The sequence below is a fragment of the Spea bombifrons genome, chromosome 5, assembly GCF_027358695.1.
Source record: "Spea bombifrons isolate aSpeBom1 chromosome 5, aSpeBom1.2.pri, whole genome shotgun sequence".
Taxonomy (NCBI): Eukaryota; Metazoa; Chordata; class Amphibia; order Anura; family Pelobatidae; genus Spea; species Spea bombifrons.
Window position 1 is genome coordinate 93,665,473 of NC_071091.1, and position 24,309 is coordinate 93,689,781.

Genomic DNA, 24,309 nt, shown 5'->3' on the forward strand with positions numbered 1-24,309 from the left:
ACTGCACACATCTGCCAGAACACTAGGTCTGTGTTTTTAAACAAGCCTTACCAGCTTTCTTCCAGATTTCCTCTGGCACGTATCCAGAAGCAGGCCTGTGAAGGAATTCCCGATGCGATTCTGCGTAGAGTAGGAAGAGAAAAGAAGCATTGTGAGTACCGCTCATTTGCTGGTACTTCAGCCTGTGAGTAATACCCACTCTTTTATCACGCTACGAGTATTGTCTATGGTACGCAAACATCTCAGCATCGCAGCTGTTTTTTTGGACAGATCACACATTTTTCAACGCTAATTCATGTTTATATAGCTACAAGAGGACAGCACAGGATAGTAGAGGGGAGAGGAACATTTAGTAATCCAGGTGTTTGTGGAACACAACACTCATGACTTGCGTTTTAGTTGAAAACCCTTGGAAGAAATGTTTTTGTAATGTTTGGAAAGAATTAATTTTTCCTTATAGACAATTACACAGGCAAGTGTACAACCAATGGCACAAGGCATAACACAAAATGTTGGGGACCTCCTGTAAGTTGTTTTAAGGGGTCCCTCTCCTGATCTCTGGTATCTTTCCTATTGTGACGCTAAACCCCTTAAGGACAATGGGCGGTCCCTAAACCCATTGAAAACAATGCACTTTGTCATTAAGGGGTTAATGTCTATGTCTCTGAATATGTCATTCTGCGTGTGAAACCAAAAATACATTTTGTGAAGTTATATGACGTTCATCCCTGATAAAATAAATAATTTATCTGCAGCACATGTCATTAGGATCTAATGGTGAGCCCCTCTGCACCCCCAATGCTACACCTTTAGTCAAATGATGTCATAACAGTGCGGATTGCAGCTATGTTTGTTCTTCAATATACTTTGAATTAAAGATGTCCGTATTAAGAGGTTTGCCTCATAAAATGTTATTCAGTGAGAATGAAATAAAATGTTGTAGCCATAGAAATATTTCAAAAACTCTTCCAAGAACAGATTAGCGGAGCTGTTGAGCAGCTGTGAAAAATATATGACAAAACTATGCGGTATTACAAACGAGGTACTAAAAATATTTTGTTATGATTTCCATCAGATCCAAATTATATCTGATTATTCGCCGCATTATCCTTTGCGGGGAGCTTGCTTGCCAAAACCCTGTACCTTATTTGTGTTGCGTTAAGCTGTCATTTAGAAAAGGGATCATAGAAATAACTGGAGCAATCCAAGGCAAAATATTTAGTCAGATTTATGGGGCTCAATACCAGGACATTTTAGAACAAAGTCATACTTTTACATGGTAGCATAGGAAATGTAACAGAACCGGATGGGCAAATAACAAAGGGGAAGCTTTTTCTTCCAACATTTTTTCAGCTTTAATAAAGAATCTATATGCTGGACCATAATTCAAATTATTTATGGATATGCACTGGTAGGCATAAGGATGCTTACTAGGCTAGTAAGACGTGTCTTAGTGTCTAAGTGCGACCATCATGGGATTTGTGAACTATTAACACAGAGTTGTGCTTTGCCCGACTGCGAAATATTGGCTTTTAATTGAATATGATTGAAAATGTCACCATTTTACTGTGGAATTAGATGTAAAATATGATGTTCGAAGATAGCTATAGTAATTGTTTTACATATATATATATATACTTAATGTGCCGTTAGCACACACCTCACATCAATTTCCCCTTTTAACCCCTTAATGACATTGTTTTCAATGGGTTTAGGGACCGCCCATTGTCTTTAAGGGGTTAACGTCATACAAAATACAAGAAAGAGAAGTCCTGGACTCCGTGGATTTGCAGAAACATTAAGCTTTTTACACACAGTAAACAACAGAATGATCATACAATAAGAAAGAGGCGTTTTGGGCCCAATGTTTCTGCCAATGTACCTAAGGAGACAGGATCTGGATTCACAGGACTCTGCTGTCGGGAATGACTGCTGCTGCTGCTGCTACCTTTTTTTAAATCCTCCGCATCGCTGTACCGCCTGATCCAGTAATTAAGCTCCTCGCGGTCGGCCTCCTGACATCTTCGCAGCACAGTGAGAGAACGTCTTGTTTTTTCCACCATATCCATTATGCAGTTCAACAGCTGTTTGAAACAGATCAGACAATTTGTTTGCAAGTCAGACAGAACTAGCATAGAAGATTGCATTCAGTAGGCTGGGCTTTAAAACTGACGACGGTCTTCCCGATTTCCAATATTAAGACTGTAGTTTACAGTGTCCCTTTTTTTTATTCTCTCACCATAAAAATATAATGAGTCGAAAAGACACGCAATATGTCTGGGCGCATGCAACATTCATTAAGCCTGGCTTTCAAACACTCGGAAAGTACTTTCATCTGCCATCTGTGATGATATTGGAGTTATTCTTTTTAAATATATTATGACTTAGTAATCTCACATCTCTGAAATTTGCATAGGACCGCCGCAAACCGCGGCGGAAATGTCTGCCATTATTCAGGTTTTGACAACAGCACAAGAAGACAATATACACCCCATAAAGATGATATACTGTAAATTAGTTAAGCAAGTGAACCATAGTCTGGAAGAAAGATCAATTCAAAAAGCCACTTGTAAGTATTAAAGGGACACCCCGGCCATCATATGCACTTTAACACAAATGATAACTGGGTGGTTCCTTTATTTTTCCCTTTGGTTCCCCCGTTGCACATACATGGGGGATTCTGCAGAATCTTCCAATATGCATTCACCCATTTCCAGTGCTATTGGGCTTGAGATCAGCTGAACGCATCATCCGCCTCCTAATACACCAGCCAGCTCGAGCTCGGACTCAGCCAAGGATGTGGGGAGGTGTAATGAGACCTCCTGTGCACGGGGGCCACTGATGATTGGCTGTGTTAGGCAACCAATCAGTGGTTTAAAACTTTGGACAACAGAGGAGCCATTCTGGGGTTGCACCTTCTCTAACAGGAACGTAATTTTATTTTCATATTTTGAAGAATGCATATTAAAGTACTCACAAAAAGTACCAAATAGGATCTTTCAAAATTCTCAAAAGGAGCTGATATTTAGGAAATCTAATCAGTATCATCTCTCTTTTACCACCTTCCATTTTGTTTTTAATATTATGTTTGGGTTTATCCAGGTATTTGGTTATCATATTATTAATATTTGCCCTACTGTAATAACCACCCAAGTCTAGAATAACTGTTTAAACGATTTCATCAATATACTTTATATAAAATTATATCTTACATGATCAAGGTGCTTCCATTCTTCTGCCCATTCTCTGTCAGTCAGTCTATGGTCAATCATTTCTTCCTGACGAGTTCCATGCAACCCTAGGCAAATAAAAATATTCTCATTTAAAAACATATTTTTATGTATGGTGATTGGGGGTTATTTTCATTTCATCAAGAGTCCAATTTCTGATAAAATAAATCATTGTTGATATTAAAGTGAATTTAGTTTTTCATAGCAGATCGATAAATGCAGTAAGTGTTGGGCTCATATGTCACTGATACAACTTAAACTGATTTCAAGAGATATGAGGAGTGTAGATAGAATTCCTTTTCCTTCAGTTCAGAGTATAAGTACCACTTTTGGCACGGAAAGTGACTGGTTGTTACTTCAGCAGCTTTTCACTTACACTCAAATCAATAATTGTGATCATTATTTAATATTACATTATAAAGACCAATTTTGAAAATTAGAATTTGAACATAACCAACACCTTCTAAATGTACAGATGAAATGTAAGAGATGGTGCTTGTCTTACCCATAGGTCTGTTTCTGTCCCTGAGGTCTCTGTGGTTGGGGTGTCTGTACGAGTCCCTGTAGTGGTGGGCAATGGCCATATCATCCAAACGATAATGTTGAGGAGGTGGTGGGGTTGGGTGAGGCAGACCATTGGGTTGATAGGATAAGCCGTTATTTGGACTGTACCGCTGGCCAGGGCTTATAGTGCACGGCCGCTTGCTTGGATGCTCTGAGTGCAAAGGCTCTCTGTCAAAGCCGTTTTCTTTGGTTCTGAAAATAAAAGTGTTCTTTATAGTATGGATATAATAAGTACAAATATTTTCCAGAGTCTTGCAGGTGCAGTCCCACATACTTTGTTGAACACATTGCTTGTACAGGTATTTATTGCTGTAGAACGATCATACATGTTACTAGTGAATGCCCAGATGGACGTGGCTGTAGAAGCATAAAAAGTTCATTAAGATGTTCTGTTTTGCCGTGATTGTTCTGAATATTTACAAGACTTAATGTTTTTTTATTCTTTGAAGCATCCTAATGCATACAGGGTTGTCACAAGTAAGATTAAAGAAGGTAGTGTTGATCCAGGTGAGTCTGACTGCATTGGAGTCAAGAAATGTCTTTCCCTTTGAGATGACATTATTGTCTCAGTGGGTCTTTTGCCTTCTTCTGGATCAACTTGGTGGAATGGTTGAACTTGATGGACTATTTGTCTTTTTTCAACCTAATTATCTATGTAACCATATCCAATCATTTCACAATATACTAGAAGAGCATCAGGCAGGTGTTTTAACTACACCCTTACATATTTAAGCACTAGAGGAAAGAATAAATATAGTAATAAATACTTTACGCTAGAACAAATTGTTAGTCTAACTGGGATTTCAGTCAAATATTAAGATAAATATAGTAGAATCTCTGCTACCATGACATGTCATGAACAAATTACTCAGATGTGTTTTCGACTCACGTGTCAGTTTTTTTCCACTCTTTCAGTGACTGATGGCTCCCTGTGTTATTATTGAAACAGATTGATCTTTTTAATGAGCCAGTTTAATAGACTCCAAAATCTCACCGTGGCTGATCATCCGTGCCAGACCATATGCACCAAGAAAACATTCCGTAAAACATAAAGATTTTGCTGTCAGACTGTTCATACCCTATTAAGCCTAATCCAGATTCCAGCATTAATACAAATGTTCTAGAAAATATATAGAATTGTATATAGAAACGATCATAGCTTTTTCCTTTATGGTAGTTTTGTTTTTCTCAATAATGTACGTGATTACTCAGACACTTTATATGACATATGCTACTGTCCCGTGTGATCCTATTAAACCCGTTGCATGATGTTCCAAATCCCAAATGCTTCAATTAATATCCATTGACTGAATAAACAGGCAAGACATTAGTGATGAATGGACCAGATCTGTATGCTAACCCAAGGAGATACATTTTAAACTGGAATATTTGTAAAAAATCAGGAATCTCCTGATTACTGTCGCCACCCTCAAATGGGTTTTATAGTAGATCTCCACTCATATTTACTCTTACGTGGAAGAGTAATCTACATAATTCAAAATCGCTATGCTATTCTCTAATTCTTTTTCCTCTTCCTTATTCTGTGGTGACAACGTTTGCATCTGATCAGTTTACAAAAAATAGCTGCTGGCTATCACCTAATTTCATGCTTGAAGAGAGTCTCTGAAGACAACCCAATCAAAAAGGAAAAGCGCAGAGACACAATTATGGGGTGATCCTCTTACCGTTAAAGAATGTAAATAACATATTTGTATGACTAATGTATAGGTATTTCTATGAGGACAAATACTGTCGGGATAAGAAGACCCATAACCTTCCTAAAATCAAAACCCGCAATGTATTAATCTGTAACAACTCGGCAGAATCAAGGAATTTCCGGTCCGTGGGTATATTTATAGCAGGGAGGTTGCATGTTGGGATTAAAAATAGAAAGTCTACAAACATATGTTGAAAGGCACCATTCGAAAACCACATATACATTTCATATGCTAATTATTTTGTGCTACTTGGCCAGACCATGTAATTTAAGGGCCTTTTATTGAGCTAACCATATTTCTTTATTTTATATATAACCATATTTCTTTTGTTTCTTTTAAAGTGTGTTTCCCAGAAAATTCTTAGTAAATCTCTGTGAGGCCACATGATGAGCATATGTTGCAGCATGATGAACCCATTGCCCCTTCGCCACACTGTGTGTAGGAGCTCCCTTGGGTCTTGATCAATGTCACAAGTCGCTATTGGAAGAGTTAGCAGGGTGCATATGAGATCATGGGTTTTTTTCCATCTGGTTGAGTGAATAAATCCAAAACTTGTTTTTTTTCCTTACCTATCTGGAGTTCTCCTCTTCCCGTTTTCGTTCACATCGAGAAGCAACTCTGAGGAGTCAACAGGTGAGGTGGTGCTGGCATCCAGAAGCAGCTGTTCATGCTGAGCGAGGTACTGGGCTGGGTTCTGTTTGGCCAGCCTTGCGCAGTGCAGAAGCTCCCGCTGTAACAGGGGCAGATTGGCCTATAAAATATACAACAAACACTGAAGGAACAGCTTGCTCTAAAATGTGAACTCTGGAAAACATGCAGATCTTAACAAAGCCCCTCAACAGCTTGACAGCCTCTGTCATCATTTACTTTGCTCGCTTGCATCTGCACAAAGTTTACCTCTTGTTGTTTTACTTTGCCTGTCCATGGAAGAAGGATCAGTATTCTATCAATAATAAAGTCTACGTTTTATATACGTGATCATCTGCTCTGATTGGTTGATGTACCACCAGCGCCAGGGTTCTGAGATAATATTGCATCATAGCATAGTTATGTTCCTATATAAATTAGGTTATGCAAATTACTGAATCAAGCTTGGCTCATAACAGCAAATAAACACAATATTGTGTTTAGGAACATAATAATTCCTACTAGATTTCCATTAGAGTTTAGATTTTAACCTTTGCCCACAATATATGGACAGGTGCATTATATCGCCATGAACGATTACATTCTTGTTTATTTCGGCGTATAAAAAGGAACACAATTATCATTGTATATTAATAAAATACATTTTTGTTTTGCAGTCTGAAAGGGATGAATTCTTGAATGATAATTAGGAAAATTAACTCACATGCTGGCCATGTTGTGTACAGATGTCTTTTGGCAAGGAGTTACTGGCGCCCCGCCAAGACCAACCTCAATACATTCACTACGCAGCAGTAGAATTTTCTACATTAACAATCCATATCTGCCGTTTGCAGAACCCTAGTTATAAAAAAGTTCCTGCGGTGGAAACGACGAAACGCACACCCTAAATCTCTGATTTCCGCAATCCCGAATCAAATTTCAGAGAAAAACTTTATTTATTACTTTATTAATGTTTTTTTTCTTTTCTGTTCAACAATATCATTTTAAAAACTGGAAAAAATGCCAATGTAGATCTTTTTCCCTATTTGACAGCTAATTTACAATGTTGCGAAATATGATGGCGCAATATAAATCAATAAAAATAATAATAATAATAATAATAATAATAATATTGGAAGCAGGGAAACTGGCTTTTAACGCATTTACAAACCCTTTGAGCAAAGTGTGAAAAGTGCAAAAATTGCTCCACCGTAAAGCGCTCGATGGGTTAAATGCAATGATGTCACACGGAGGAGCTTTTACTTGTTTTTCTTCTTTTTTTTTTTTTTTTTTTTTAACTCAGCAATTCCATAAACATCTTCTTTCAATTTAAATTAAAAAAAAAAAAAATATGGTAATACAAAGCAATTTTGTTTGCACTAATTCTGGTGCCAGATTAGGTAATTAGAATGGTGTCTAATATCTTTCCAGTAAATGTTTCTCCATAAACACAAAATGGAATAGCGGGTCTGCGGGTTACATTAGCTTAATGAAAACAAGATTTTAATGCATATTGTTACAGCTGCGTTTGAATGCACTTATTAAGGCCCCGTGTTCCCACAACCATATGGTTTTTGTCATTAATGTCTCCTTTGAGGAAAACCACTAAAATTAGAAAAAAAAGTTGCATCTTTGATTCCAGTGATCCAAAGTAAATGATATAGCAACCATATGTCACGCAGTCCTGATAAAAGAATGTGGAGAAGGCCTCGTATGCATTTTTTTTTGGTTTTAAATATTGTGGCAGCCAGCTTGACCCCGCGTTTAAGCATTTTCGCAAAACAAAGAAGCCGGTAATATTTGCAGGGAAATTCATCAAAGGAGGCGTCCATGTTATGAAGCAAACATAGTAGTAATTTTATTAACATTCTCCGCTTGTTATTTTACATTCAATACTAAGGAGAACGTGACAGACGCCGACGGCTTTAATGTCTGGCAACGCAATTAGTTTTCACGTCGATTGATTGGGGCACGTGATTTTAAGGGCAGTAAAGTTAACCTGTTTGGAGTTTTGGGTAAGCTAAATACACAAGGTGGGCGCTAGCGAGGAAAAAATTGATATGATCATCTATCTTTTCGATAGCTAAGACCACTATTCTTGGTTTGGGTTGGAGGAAAGGGCCTGTAATAATGACAAGCGGCAGTGTGTGTGCGTGTGTTGATATGCATTTCTGTGTATGACACGCAGACAAGGTCACAGCTGCACCGTCAGACTCACGCCACATTGAAAGTTCTTAGGTCAAACCAATCCTTTAATTAGAGGACAGACGGACTGTCAAAACAGAAGCACCCTCGGAACTCAATGAGATGTTCTAGAGCAAATTACACGTGCCCCCAACCCCCGTCACTAATTTAGTGATTCTTTGGTCTCAGACCTGTGCATTACATTTATTAAAAAAATATTTGACCGGCACGCTAACCAGACATTTGGATAGCAAGGCGTTGATGGACAATTCTGGTACAAAGTGATAAAGGTGAAGCAATTACTATAGCAACCAAAGAACTGTGAGTACGCTTTATGTACGAAGCCTATATTTTTGTATGGATCCATAATAATCATAGATCGCACAGATAGGGTATCCAGGTTTATCATCACATACGCAACATCTTTAGTCACATATCCTTTTCTTAATGAACTTGGTTAAGACGATTAGAAAACGCAATGTCAGTAGCTTCTGGCTTCTGTAGAATTACTACATCCCAAGAATAAAAAAATAACAACAATATCCCATGACATAATAATATTCTGCTGGAACGTCTCAGAAAAACTGTAGCAAACAGGAGGACAGTTCATGGGTGCTAAATGCGTCTTCTTGTAATTAATCAAGAAGTAATAGGCCTGAAATTTGTGACTAGTATGGTCTCCTTGTAGATTACAATGAGAAAAATTAACATAATAATAATAATAATAATTAATATTCACAACATTTTACTTTTCTGGACATGACATTCATGAAAGTTGGATACCCAAGAACTGCGCTAAACTTTTTATATCTAGTCCTTGATCATGCCGTATATCGATGATAGTATGTGTAATTAGTATGCTTCACATACGAACCATCGTTGTATGCTTTAAATCGGTGCTGCCTCATATCTTTTTTTGGTATAAAATGAGCTTTCTTAGTAGGTAAACAAGAGAAGCAAACTCTGTGGCCTCAATTAGCCTGAGAAAGACCAGGCCGCTAAATTTATATAACCCACAGAGCAAGCTACAGTTCTACTCTCGGTCTCCGTCAATAACCGTAAAAAAAAATAAAGGATTCTCCCTTGTTTGTTAATTCATTTGTTTAAAAAAAATGTGCTCATTAATTTAAAATAAATGCTTTGAAAAATTATTTTTACAAAATCAATTTGGCTATATTTCTACCTTTAATCGTGATATCTAAAATACCGTTTGAACGTAATGAGCTGTGAGACAACACAATTGAATATGGTTTGTGTTTACAAGTAAATTGTAAAAATACGGATCGATCAGGACCCGTCTAAGGCATTCTGTTCAAACATAAGTGGTCAGAGTTATCTTCTCGAATACTGAATCACTCTACGGATGAGCACTTTTATTTTATGTCGCTCTGCTTTTCCACCTAAGACGGTAATAGGAAGACGGAGGCAGCCTGAATTATTAGCTTATTTCATACACCATAACCATAAATAACTTGAAAATAATGCTCCGGGGCAAAAAGTCACCCAGAAACGTATGTCCATCAGAGGAACAGAAAGTCCTTACATCTCAGATTTATTTTCCATTCTCTCTTTTAAAAAGCGAAACTGTAAAACACACATTTGTGACCTAGCAACAATATGGTTGGAAATAATTTCCAGATCGGTGAACTGTGCAGTACCTTCAAAAATGGGATGACAAAGGGTCGCAGTGGGAAGTTTGTAGCTTCTTGCAGTTTGGAATGAAATTCTTCAATTGTCAATGTAGAATTCTGTAGGATATAAACACGTAGTTTAGCTGGTACACGGAACAGATTGCCACCACATTGAAAAAGGGTCATCGGTACAAACGCAAGAAATGTTTAAAAGTTATTATACATTAAGTGATTTTCTTTAAATCTTAAATACATGACAGCATGATCATTTTTATGGATGTTTGGAATACCAAAAGGATTAATAATAGAGGCAATTTACTTTTGTCTCATCCGGTACTTAATAAGTTCATAATTGCCTAATTAATTCAGAGTAGAAGTTGGTATTTGTGATGCCGTGTCCCACTCACAACTCTGGGACAAAATTGCTTAATTTTGCGAACAGGGCCCACTTCACCTAATGTATCAGTTTGTCTTTGAATTTTGGGTTTGACTTTGCTGGGAGGTTGTTCCACTTATCTACTTTCAACAATTATTTTATACTAGGAGGAGATCTTCTACTTAAACTAAAAAAGACTAGGATGCCAAACTCACTCCTCATGGGCCGGCGTTTTCTCTTTACTTAGAATCTAATCAGAGTGGTGAAGCTTATCCTTAAATCCATTGTGCTTGAGTCAGTGAAAGACAGGATTACGGAGAAACGCAAGTCCCAAAACGCATTCAAAGAACGTAATTAATGCCTATTATGTTTTGTCGTTATACTGTCTATATCAAAAATGGTTTCTTCTGTATGGTCACAGCTTAACATTAATTAATTAAACATGTTTTTCAATACCAGTCTTCTGGGAAACCTTACAATGCCAGGATTTAAAGACAGCTACACATTGACCCCTTGAATGCGACAGGTGTGAGCAAAACATTGCCTGCAAATGCGTTGGTCACCCCTCTTGCAGTCAAACTGTTGAAGACAGATCTGTCCTTTTGGTCAATCAGATGGTCACTGATATTAACTCACCTTTTCTTATGCAGAGATTTCCTTTAAATCCTGGCTTGTTAGGAGTCTCTTGACCACTGGTTTGTGAACCACCGACTTTAGATACTTTAAGATTAACCACAGTATAGTTAAGAAAAAGTAAAATAACCAAAATCAGTTTTCTGGAGGTAAGATTGTACGAACACATAAAAACCTGCTTGAAATTCATGGGGAAAAAAAACAGAGTCTTGGCACATCAACTCACCACGAGTCCAAGCACGAGCGTGCGCACTCTTTCTCCAATTTCTGGTGAGATGTCGTTACCAAACTGCTGTAAAGTGGTGAGGAACCTTTTCAGCTTACTGAGCTGTCTTGCGCCACAGGCAGGAGGCAACTGCTGATTTGCCAGAGACGATGAGGAAGAAGAGGAAGGTCCGTTGCTAAAGCCATTGGGAGGTGATGGGGCTCCATTCAGTGCTGTTGGTGAATGGCTTGTGCCATTTGTCACTATTAAAAACACAAAGACATTACTTAATATGTGTATATTTTATATATATATATATATATATATATATATATATATATATAATAATCTCCAATCTTTATGAGGGTCAGTGTGGGTGTTACCCAACATTCATAATAATTATGTTAAGATCCAACAGACACATTTGAAAGCAGTTTTCTTCTTAGATATTTATTAACCGCTATACCTTCAACTTAGAGGCTGTTCCACTTATCTACTACCCTCTCAGTAAAAAAAAATTCCTTACATTACATTTAAGCCCTTGACCCTTAATAAGCTCAAAAGTTAATGTAGAATATCTTCATAAATAATTAATTTAAAAAAATAACGTTTACCGGCTTTATGCCTATCCCATTTATGTTTAAATCCCTTCACTGTATTAACCTCTACCACCTCTGCTAGAAGGCAGTTTCAGATCTCTACCACTTTCTCAGTGAAATAAAGCTTGTGGACTTAAAATCTTTAAATTAGACTAGCCCAAGGAGCCTTGTGCCAGTCCTCCTCTAAGCCCTAACTCAGTTTTGTAGGTCAATGAGGATTAACCTTTCTTCTGCCAGAGTTAACCAAAAAATGGCAAGATAATTAAGAACTTTCAACAAATTCAACTAATTTTCATTTGACTTCAATCCATTTTTTTAGAATATTATTTACATTTGATTTTTTTTTTTAGAATTTCGCTGGTCATTCCCTGTCATGCCTACAGAGATGATTTTCCTTTCAAGTCGCCGCGCTTCTGTATGTATGAAGAAAGAACGGCTAATTCAATCGGACTGGAACAGCGGGATAAACTTTTGAGTTTCCCACCGCTGTACTCTTGTAGAAAAAACACGTCCTCGCTCAACATAAGCCATTTGCACCGTTTATCTTGAACATAGCAATCCCATTTCATAAAGCCTGCGGGCAATATCAGAATATTTATTCCAGCAGCTATAATTTACCGGGTGATGTCATTAACAGGGTTGTTATTCTAAGAAAGCAGACCGTTCATGTAAATGGAGCAGCACTGTTATTCTAACCTGGGTCAGCTGAACAATAAAACAAAATAACCCATTGGACATGTTATGTTGCCTTTTTTGTATATATACATTTCTGGAAAAACATAAAACCCTCTGTTTTGAGTCACCAGGCAGGAAATGTCTGGAAAAGTTAAAGTTTCTCCTCTCTGCCTTGGGAACTTCACCACCTACTTAGGCCAACACTTGACACGTAACATTAAGCATTATTAAAGAAATCCAGACACTTAGCGTAATTTTCTGCCAATGAGGATAACATCAGAATGCATGACTACGTGACAAAAATAATAGGTTCAAGTTGAATTTTAACCATTCGTGAGCTTACGGGTTGTAACTTTCTTCGCATAGAAACGAAAGAGATTTCTCTACTAAATAACCTATAAAAAACGCATTAAAAGAACATCATTAATGCCTATTACGTTTTTTCATTATACTGTCTATATCAAAAATGTGACAAAAATAATAGGTTCAAGTTGAATTTTAACCATTCGTGAGCTTAAGGGTTATAACTTATTTAGCATAGAAATGAAAGATATTTTTCTACTAAATAACCTATACAAAACGCCAATACTTGGTGATATCTGCACTTAGAATGTTATCCTATTTATATATTTGCACCGTTATGGAAAGAGGCTCCGACAGATGTCCCACAGCAGCAGAAGCATTAAAAATAAATACTAATATGAGGCGTAAAATAATGAATTACATGTTGTTGGGGTGAACGAGCTGGTTCGTGGAGCTCCTTGCGTGGTCGGTGGAGGTGGCATCGTAGGAGGCGTTAGCCTGGACTGCGTTTTTATATCCACAGGTGAGTCTGGCATTGTGGAACGCTTCTCAGTGCGATCTGAGAAAACAAAAAAAGAATCATCAATCAATCAATCAATCAATCATGAATTCATCGTTGCTACATTCTCTTATAAAGAATGAATCCAGGTCCACAGAATTTAAGGTTAATGAATGAGAAGTCTTCTTTTTTTCTATTTGTTTTTATTTTCATTATAACAATCCATTTAAGAGCGTATCCCCTTGGATAGTTTGACCTCGTTTTAAACAGGAACATATTATCTTGTCTTTTTTATTTTGTATTTTCCGAGAGCACAGATGCAAGTTACATAGTCTGATCGGAAGCAATAACGGCATCTCAATTCAAAGCCTTAATATGGGTATGGAAGGACGGATGAAAATAAATGAAAAGGCAGGGCGGTAATGAATCCCCATGTGACAATTCAGGCAGAACAAAACCTGATGCTCTGTTTTACAGGTGAGGTATTGGCAAGAGTCGACATCCTCCCTCAGTTCTCTTCTCCCGAACACCTGCTGCCCTCTCTTCAGTTTTTGTTCTGATACCAAGAGATAGTCGTTGAAATTGCGGCCATGCCTCCCACCCTATTTTCTCTTGTTTTATTCCCAACTAACAATAGATAAATACCATATGTCACATAGTAGAAAAAAAAAGCCCTCTCGTTGTTTACACAGCAGTAGATTGTTTATACTGGTTCATTAGGGGAGAAAAAACGCACAAATGGTCCGGTTTATAGTACAGTTTAAAGAGAAAAGAATACAGGTGTATTCCAATTACAGTAAATATCGCAAGCTGGTGTAATTCGCAACCTACAATTCCCCTGTCTCTAAATTAGTGACAATGTAAAACCCAGACCTGTTATTAGCACCAATGGATGGTTTTTATTTCCCCGCTTAAAATAAGAGAGGCTTGCAGAGGATAAAAGGCATCGATTTTGCCCTCCTAGTGTTTTTGAGCACTGAAATCCCCCATTGGTATCAGTATATTTTATTTTTTTTATTTTATTTTAGCAAACGTATATATTTTAATAAGTAAGAGGAATGGGGTCATTTGGCTGATGCTGTTTAGAGTGAATGAAGTAGTATATGAATGAAATAATCTGGATAACAAATATTATTAAGAATATTATTATTAAATAAATATTATCTGGAACAGTTATATAGATAACATCATGCTCGTTAGGGAATTGATTTCATATTTGTTTGTACTTTTGTTATTGTGAGGTTTAGGCCAGCACTCTCTCCAGATGCCAAATTAATGCAGAATTTGAAATTCTACCAAGTTATTACTATTACTAGCAAAACAAGGGAACTTTCACCTAATATGATCAATAAGGATTTGTAACCATATATTCTTCCAGCCCCCTACAAAATGTTGGATTTTGAGCAATGTGAAACAAAAATTGTGCAGCCCTTTTTGGTTTCTTGTTTTTCTCATTCCCGGTGGGTCTTGCCATTTTAAATGAATAAATATTGGCATCATCATCTGGAATCATTAGCTAAAGGAGCTGACGAGTGGATTGGGATTAGGCCTGACACCTGTGTACTATTCTCCTCCGTGATCTATTTCACCAGCAGAAGCCTTTACTCTTGTCTGTAGAAAGACAGTAGCCTATGATCACGATAGAGGGACAAAGAAGCCAACATGGACAGATGTAAAATTAATAAAAGGAGATGCTGTTTAGAGACGGGCTAACAATGCCACCCCTGCCAAATGAACTAGAACTCCCATCATTCACTAACAACCCAAAGCTGGCAGGGTTGGCTGGGAGCTATAGTCTATAGAAGCCTTGTAGTGTGGTGATACTGGCATATGTATTATCCCTGGGAATTCCAGATAATTAACATTTGCCCTTTGCGTATCAGGAAGATCTACTGTATTTATTTACTAAACCACCAATTAGCCATTTTTAGCTAAGATATCAAATGAAAAGTCAAGATGCTATTTTGTTTCAATGACGCATACATTTAGCCCATGCAGCCAACATACCGTCGTTCACTCCAATCAATCTCTGACTTATTAACACGAAAATAAAATAAGAGTTTAAGATCAGGTCCGAGTGAGAATGCAACAATCAAATCAGGCCTTTTAAGTAAGGAAAAGAATGCGCAGCTTGCCAGAGGAATAAAGATAGAACAGCGCTTGCCAGAGCTAGTTTACAGATAACAGTAAGGATTGCTGGCCCATCTGGTTTTCATTCCTGTAACACTCACATTGAACTATCGGAGAAGACTGTCCAGATCCCCAAATCTGAAACATGTGAGCGCAGGAAAAGGAGGGGAGAGAATTTCTGCTAAGGGATTGCTGTACAGAAATAAGGCACAATATGTATCCTCTAATTCAAGCATTTACAACACAACATTATTCTGTCATTTGGACCGTACCCAGCTGATCTGTTTTCTCTTAAGAATTATCTGGATAAATAAAAAGAAAAGGAAACATAAAAAAAGGAAACAGTTGTATAGTCTGTATTTGTCTATGAATTTATTAATTACAAGGGAATACATGGGTACATAGAAGACGGCATCTTAGTTATTATCAATTACCATCTCGTCACCAAAAAACAAAGCTTGGAAAAGTTCCACCAATGGACTGTTTTAATCTAAAGGATTATACTCTGGAAGTTCTCATATTTTGCAGACTAATGTTGACATGCTCTTTTTATGGCAATGTTCAATAGCACATTAGAATATGTTTTTGGTTTTTGCAAAAGGTCCTTTGTAGTACGTTCTAGGTTGGGAAAATAAAAGAAAATGGTAATAATTATAATTCAATTCCACTAAAGAACTTGGCTGTCAGTCAGGATATGAGTTAGATAGCAGGCTCCGTTCTGACCAACCACGACTTAGGCCCAAAGGTCATTGAAATAAAGCCAAAATGATACCATCTGCTACTCGTTCAACAATCAGTTCATGATGGGGATATACGGTGAAATAATAGGTCAATCTCGTTCCATACCCGCTCACATCCCTCTGGTGAAACATAAGATTTTAAAGTAAATCCAGGAAACAGGTTTCAAGCATGCAAAGACATGAAGCATTTGTTTTGGATTATGAGGAAAAAAATTGCTGTATTGGGTCCAGTTTAAGCAAAAAATTGTGTTTTTCCTTTCTGACCAAAAAACAAATGTCTGTGTAGGATGCAGAGTCAGGTAACAAGGGCCCAGAGGGATATTCTGCCCGTGCAAGGGTAATAAATCGGTTCCTATTTTACTACCTAGAAGATTAAAAAGGGCAAGCAATACTTCTACACACACTGGGGTTATGTATGAATAGGGAAAGTTGGAAAAGTAGTTTCATTGCCATAACAATCGTTGGTCATAAGACTACTTTTCAAACTTTGTGCAAGAATCACTTTGAAAACATAAACCCGATGCATTTGCAAGTTGTTTGACACATCTGTATACTACGTGCTGTAGTATCTTCCAAACATCTTACACGTTATACATGTGTCGGGTGCTGCTAAACGGGATCTTTATTATGTCATACATTTTAGAGGGAAATGCTGCCGTACTGTTATGAAGATTAAGATGACATTCGGTATCATATATGTCTATAAGCAAAACATTTCAAAATGGACACAAGCTATAGAAAAGACATATAATAAATAAACAACTCATTTGAGGGGATGCCCATAGCATTTAATAAAAAATAACAACACAACATAAGTAAGCATTTCAACGCAATCATGGATACTTCTAAACAGTCTGCACTCTCTAATAATAGAGCGATACCAGTTATCCCCGACAGAGTTTCTCATCTTATCTCAACAGATATGGCGATTGCAAGGAATCTCCTACACCAACAGTGATAAATATGTCCCTTAATATCACTAGTCTATTGTTTTTCTTTTTTTATAACTTTATGAGGACAGTATTAATATAATTACGCATAATCATTGTCAGTATACATCAAGCACCTAAGGTTTTTTGTCTTTAGAGGCCGATAGGAGCACTTGTCATTATAATTGGATTATATACAAGAGTGATCAGCAGTTTGCTTAAGATGGCAAGAGCAGGATATGCGTCCCTCTACGGACATAACCACATAACCAACCACACATGGTTTGGCTTAGAAGAAGAATGGTGGATACTTCTTTCTTTGGTTGGTACTTCATTTAAGAGACTGTTACCGCACTACACATTCACATATAAGACACCACATTATTGTTCAGGATATATGCATATGAAATGGTAAAGCCCAGAGACCTTCATCAATGAACCATTTCAATGGACTCATTTGTTCTAACACAGAAGATTAGAAGTAGAGTTGGTCATTGCTTCTTTTTCAAACTTGCTATGAACTGTTTACACGCACTTCAAGAACAGAAATCATTAACCAGCTTCAGGACCAGAAGGGTCCTTTGATCAGTCTCTCAGTTGACGTGAGTGCTGGGTCACACTACATAAGCACATGTTGGGGCTCTCTCTGTGCACTCCATGTGCACTTTAGCAATAGCTTGCCTAAGATCAAACTTTTCATTTATAAATAAGACCAAAAAAGTATCCTGGAGTCAAAAGTGGTCTGGCAAACCATGAAAAGTAGTATGGAATTGAACCTTGACTGTTAATGAAACAAAACATACTTAAATTACATATCCCAGGCAGCCTACCTTACCCTGACATTTTGGCTGTATGCAGCAACTTCATTGGACCAGCTTCTTTGATCTACTTCTTGCTATATTATAAATATCATAGAATAGCTTTCATATCAACAATATCATGGCTGTTTACCATATGGAGAAAATACAGAATATATATTTGTGAGTTCTGTGCCAAAATTCTTAATGCAGTGTGTTTTCAATTTTCTTCTGTCCCGAAAGCCTTTGAAGAACATGGGACAATGCAGGAACACCATTGACCTGGGTACAGAAACTATGAACTTCCCCTGATTTTAGACAAACAGAAACATTGTAAGCTTGTTATCTGGGCATGGCAATGATTTGTATATTATTGATACCTAAAGCAGTTAACTTGCAAAGCTCTATTCTTGTTAAGTATCTACAATAGCTAGTACAAGTCTCGCCATGGCAAAAGACCTCAGTGACAAGGAACTACAGACAAATCATCCCCAACACCCTTTTAATGACGATATAAATATCCTGTGTGATATATTTTGTAAGATAATTACCCCATCTCTCATTTCCTCCTTTTAATGTCTGGGAATTATTTATGGCTTTGCATCGGAGGCAGGGGGAAGCTGCATTTGTCTTTTGTTTCATTAAGAAACCAAATGAAATGGAAGTCAATGTGTGTATGAGACGTACTCACATGCATGAGCGTGAGTGGAAATAAGTAAGACAGTGGCAAAAAAAACAGGCACATACTAAAAATCCTGTACATGATAAAATAAGCAGAAGAGCCAATCTAACCTGACTTAATCTGACTTCATCAAAGTGCTTATATCAATTGAATAACAATATTTATTTAGAAGTGCAAATACAAATTGTACATTTTGGAAACTTTTTAGTATTTAGCTTAGAAAGGAACAATAAAAATTATGGCAGGTAGGGTTTTAGACTACATAGGTCCGTGCTCTGTGGTTGCTTCTTGAAAACCAGCAGTGTCTATTACAGGGTCCTACTATTGTAGGAGTAGAATAATATGAGTGAATTATGGGGCAAATGTATGCAACATTGAAAAATTGGAGAGATTTTTCTCCAAAATAGGTTCCTATCAGTCTATCAGAAAATCAGCTTCCACAGAATAGTATGGGAGTTGTAAAGGAGTGAATTCTCTCCAACATCCCACTGCTTAGTAAATCTTTGTGTAATTTACCAGTCTGTGTGAAGTTAAAAAACGTAGGCATGAACGGTTTTCCTGAAAGCTCTTACCCTCACTAAGCTTTTTTACTACCAGAAGGGTGTGCAACACGGCACACTGAATTTCACTGCAGCCGTTGCTGGCATTCAAGGGATTTCGGGGACCGATAGTTTAGAGTTAATAGGTTCCAGGCCCTTCCATTGCTATTGTGTTTTATATAATGGAAGGAATGTGCTCTGTTGTGCGCGGCTATGGATGCAGTACTGTGGCATTACCAGTCACACGTTCTGAGGGACAGACCCATATCAGACGCAATTAGACCACACAAAACCAAAGTGAATGATAAATGTTAAGTGAATGCCAGATGCATTTCCCACTTTACAATTCTCTCTGTTCACTTGACTGTAATAAATGTGACTTGTCTCATTAGATGTGCAGATGTCAACAGGGCAGTCGGACATCATGAAGCATTTCAAGAATCCTGTAAGTGCTAGCAATACTAGTTTGAATTACCCACACAGACTCCTACGTTCCTCTCCACAAACATAAGCCTATTATAATGTTTAGAAACATAAAGAAGAAGTGGAAACAGGTCATGTCTGGGCTGAAAGAGATCCTCAGTCTTAATGTTTGGTAGCGAGCAAGTGCTAGGGCAGGATCAGCTCAAGAGTTTTTAGTGCCAACAAGATGAGCCTCTAAAGTTCCTGTGTCATTCTATGAGCTATAACAGAAGCCTGCAGCGTTTAACTCATTTAACCAAACATGATGTTTCAGAAGAACAATAGAAAGTATTACAACCATTCTACAGGAAAAAGCAAAAGGTGGTGCCGTGGCGGTCAAAACATATTTCCTACCCATCTACTGTAGGAGATCTGATATATATATATATATATATATATATATATATATATATATATATATATATATATATATGTGTATATATATACAAACTAGTTTTAATCAGGGCTAAAGACTGATCTCATATATATCTACATAAAGTAAAGTAAGATATGTACTTCCTTTAGCGTGTGATACAAAAACTCTGTCTGAAGCATTACTTGTTAAATTATTGATGGAGTAAAACTAATTTCTATGCTTTTCAGTAAAACACGGCAGGACCTTGGACTACCAGCTGAACGTACATGAACAACAATAGTATAGATGGCCGTGAGTATTTATTCAGCTTAATTTGCTATGTTACTATGTATAGCTTGTCACAGCGGCTAAAACCAACCAGTTACCATTAGTGCTATGGAGTTAAATAGCCTTTCAGCTTTTTTTTGGTGCTGGACGACAGAGTGTAGGGCCTCATAGAGTTAAATAGTTATGCTTACCAAATGTGCACGTTTTGGTATTCAAAGGGTTTTAATAAGCTTATCCCCGACGATCTTATGGGATATCTTGAGTATAGTTCCTTGACTGTTATGTCCTTTATGGATATGCGCCAAGTTAAGAAATCAATTATTTAAAGACCTATATCTTAATATGATAGCCACGCATTAGGCTATAAACACTGCTCTCTGAATGAGTCCGATGTATATAAACTTTCACCCAGGACTGGTTTGTGGGCAAATTAACCAGATATTTGAGAATGTGCTTGTTCTTGAATTAACACATAAGTGTCTTCGTGGAATTTGTTATCCATTTTGTGTGGATATAGCTTAATATGAATACTTTAAAGGGTGACTATCACTCTCACAGCTTTACATTAATTGAACCTACCTATAGCTTGTACTGACAATCAGCGTAATTGCTTTGAATAAATTCAGTATGGAAATTCCGTTCTGAGATTATCTCCCATCTCCTCGCCCACCCTTACAAAGGTCTGATCAACAATCAGCAACTTAACATGGAAGACGTAACTCAATGAGCGGGAGTTTTTATTGTAGACAAGACCACTAAAACCGTTTGCCGAAGACACACAGACATCAGACGGCGACTGCTGGAAAAACCGACACGCACGCAATGCAAGCAAACGTCACATTGAAGCTGAGGGTTCCACTTATCGTTGGACAGCAAGTCCTATCATCCTTGGCAGTTAGCAGGAACATGGTGCCAATAATGGGATAACAAAAATATGGCTAAAATAATGGTATATTTATATATATGTGTATGTATGTATATATATATATATAGATATTTATAGGAGTATAAATCTTGGTTAATATTTATTATGCTTTCAAGAACATTTTAAAATGTCTTTGTTAAATATTTTCACTGTCCCCTATTGTAATAATGATCTGCTGGTGCTATATATAAATATATATATATATATATATATATATATATATATATATATATATATATATAGTGTAATAAACAGCAAAACTAGGGTCTTGCACAGGTCTCTGGTAATGAAATGGTTAAAAGTGGCTTGACATATTTAAAAGCCCTTCCAGGACATAAACTGCAGACGACATGATGTTGTTATCATTCATTGTGATACATCTCCACTGCTTCCTGGAGGATGACATTTAGGAGTTTTAGCACCCAGGACACATTAGAATTTAAATTCACAATAAGCAGTGAGATGAATCTAAACAGAAAATGGGACGCATGCTAAACAAGGTATAGACAGTTGCTCCTACTTCATCGGGATGAAAATAGCCTTTTTTATGTTTACAGAAATGCGATGTTCAGTGGGGTGAGCCCTGCCGCTGTACATTCATGCTTCTCGTGGAGGATACTAATAAAACATCATCCAGATGTTTCCCATCAATTACAAAAAGTACGTGTGTCTGGTGATTACTGTGTTATGATGGTGACATGCAACAAGCCCCATCCTCACGCCGTAACTCTTACGAGACGTACACCACGTTGGAAGACAGGCAGCCCTGTTCACCCCTCTGGCACTTGAAGTGTTAAATCTCAAGATCCCAGATTAAAGCCTTTTAAACCAGCGTGGTCCCCGGCGAGAGCGGACGGATTAATAGGTAGAATATCTAACATAACTCTGTGTTCACTTTACCATTTTGATCTGAAATAGAAAATCACCCCCAATTATCTCTGCACATGTTGGTATCACAGTCCATTTCTTAACAGCAAATTGACTGCTATTAACCCCTTAAGGACAATGGGCGGTCCCTAAACTCTTTGAAAACAATGCATTTTGAGCCCGTACATGTACAGGCTTTGTCATTAAGGGGTTAATTTTATATATATATATATATATATATATATATATACCCGCCTATTTTATGTATATTTATTCACAAAGGCGGAGTACATTATCTAAATATACAATAATGGGCTGCCCACATTTTTGGCACTGAAATACCCTGGCACCAACCTTGCTTCCCAGGAATACATAGTGATATTAAGCAAATCTAAGCAAGGCGTGTTTAATTGTTTTAAATAATTCAGGCATTGATTTAAAAGCCAAGAAAACACTAAAACAAAAATCAAATACAAATGACATCTGCTGAGAAGCGAAAATAATAAAAAAAAAAACCAAAAACCGAAGCTTCCAAATTCTTTAGGAAACACAAAGCTGTAGGTGTTTATCTTATGAACAAGATGCTGAGTTCAGTCATTGCGCTGCAGGAAGAATGATCATTGAAATTCAAAGGCAGCATTCAGAGGGAAGATGCCTCAATTGGTATGCAAGAGAAGCGTTCCTGCCCTGAATACATTATGAACTGGCAGCCCTGCTAATACACCGTGCTATCATAAGCACCAGATGGAACAGTAGGCAGTACATGTCCAATCAAACCTTAGGAAGATGTATTAATGCCTGCGCTCTGTGTTTTTTAACTGCAATCCTTTGCCTCTGTCCCCAGACTTGCACATTCTGTAGCATTCCATCACCTGCATCCCGTGCACTGCTCCTGTCTCCGGGGTAAACTGCTCTCTGCCAGGTGGTGCCAGGCACAGTGCCATGCAATGTCAGCGCACACACAATGGACACTAGACACACACACAGACATCAGACGGCGACTGCTGGAAAAACCGACACGCACGCAATGCAAGCAAATGTCACACTTATCGTTGGACAGCAAGTCCTATCATCCTTGGCAGTTAGCAGGAACTCGGTGCCAATAATGGGATAACAAAAATATGGCTAAAATAATGGTATATTTATATATATATGTGTATGTATGAATATATATATATATAGATATTTATAGGAGTATCTTTCTTAAATATATATATATATATATATATTACAAGTATCTCTCATATATATATATATATATATATATATATATATAGGTACATGAGTATTTCATATATATATATATATATATATATATATACACACAGTATCAGTAAATAAATCCCCATCTCACAACATGAATGGCTTTTCCTTCAGCTTCATGATAACCAATAGAATTTATGATGTTTATTTTTTCTTAAAATCCTGTCTAAATTTCAGTTCAGTCTGTAATGGTTCACAATATTATCCCTGCGACTCCCTAGTATCTTCAATCAGCAATTATTCGAATCTGTACATCGGATTCAGAAAACGGTGTGTTAAGAAATAATATTATTGATTTTAGACAGACTCCAGTGATACAATGTAATTCCGCAGAGAGAACGTAAACAATTCACCACCTGCTTGCTGGTGTCACCGAAATAGCTACTATTTTGAAAAAATAAATTGGCAATTTTACGCTAATGAGCCAGCTGCAGGGCACAAGAATGCTGGGTGTCTTATTGAGAGTACAAAAAGGTTTTATAAATCCTTCCAGCAGAGAAGAGGTTATTAAATCACTAAAAATTATATATACAGAGGCCAAGCCATTAAAAGAAGTGCAATACCTTTAATGACAAACCCAATACTTAACACTATATATTTTTGATATTTTATGATTTGCTCGTTATTCGCACCTTATTATTCTCTTATTTATTGTAGCAGTTTATATTTATTGGCCAACAGCAAAATTAGAGAGGGGAAAATTGTACTGGAGATTGGTCATAATTTTTGTAAGCGTGGCTGCTTCAGGGGTTTCATTTTTTAAAAAATTTATGGTTCATTTGGGTGATTCATTTATAATAAATGTAAACTTTCAATAAATAGTAAAACAGAAATACATAACAAAGTATTGCATTTAGACAATGGAAGCAGTAGGCATGCGCTATTTCCAATCAGCTCTTTGTATTTGAATTTAAATAAGGGGCTAGTGAAGCTATTTAAGAATTTTGGGTCATTATAACGAAACAATTGTATGGCAGGAAAACCTGATAAACAAATAAATTAAGCAATATTAATAATAATCATAAATAGCACATTTTATTCAGTTATATAAAAAAAAAATATACATGATTGGCCTGTTTCCCCAGTTT

General features: G+C 37.0%; 1 protein-coding gene across 2 annotated transcripts in view; it reads right to left on the reverse strand.

Annotated features, from left to right (window-relative positions):
* RUNX1T1 (RUNX1 partner transcriptional co-repressor 1) overlaps positions 1-24,309 on the reverse strand; it is a 71,920-nt gene that overhangs the window by 10,943 nt on the left and 36,668 nt on the right. For both annotated transcript variants that reach the window (XM_053467274.1, XM_053467275.1), the window contains exons 2-9: positions 13,167-13,304; positions 11,190-11,431; positions 9,982-10,071; positions 6,082-6,263; positions 3,736-3,986; positions 3,213-3,298; positions 1,883-2,084; positions 52-120 (exon numbers count right to left, since the gene is read on the reverse strand). In XM_053467274.1, coding sequence (XP_053323249.1) covers positions 52-120; positions 1,883-2,084; positions 3,213-3,298; positions 3,736-3,986; positions 6,082-6,263; positions 9,982-10,071; positions 11,190-11,431; positions 13,167-13,304 — 1,260 coding nt within the window. The remainder of the gene's footprint in view (positions 1-51; positions 121-1,882; positions 2,085-3,212; positions 3,299-3,735; positions 3,987-6,081; positions 6,264-9,981; positions 10,072-11,189; positions 11,432-13,166; positions 13,305-24,309) is intronic.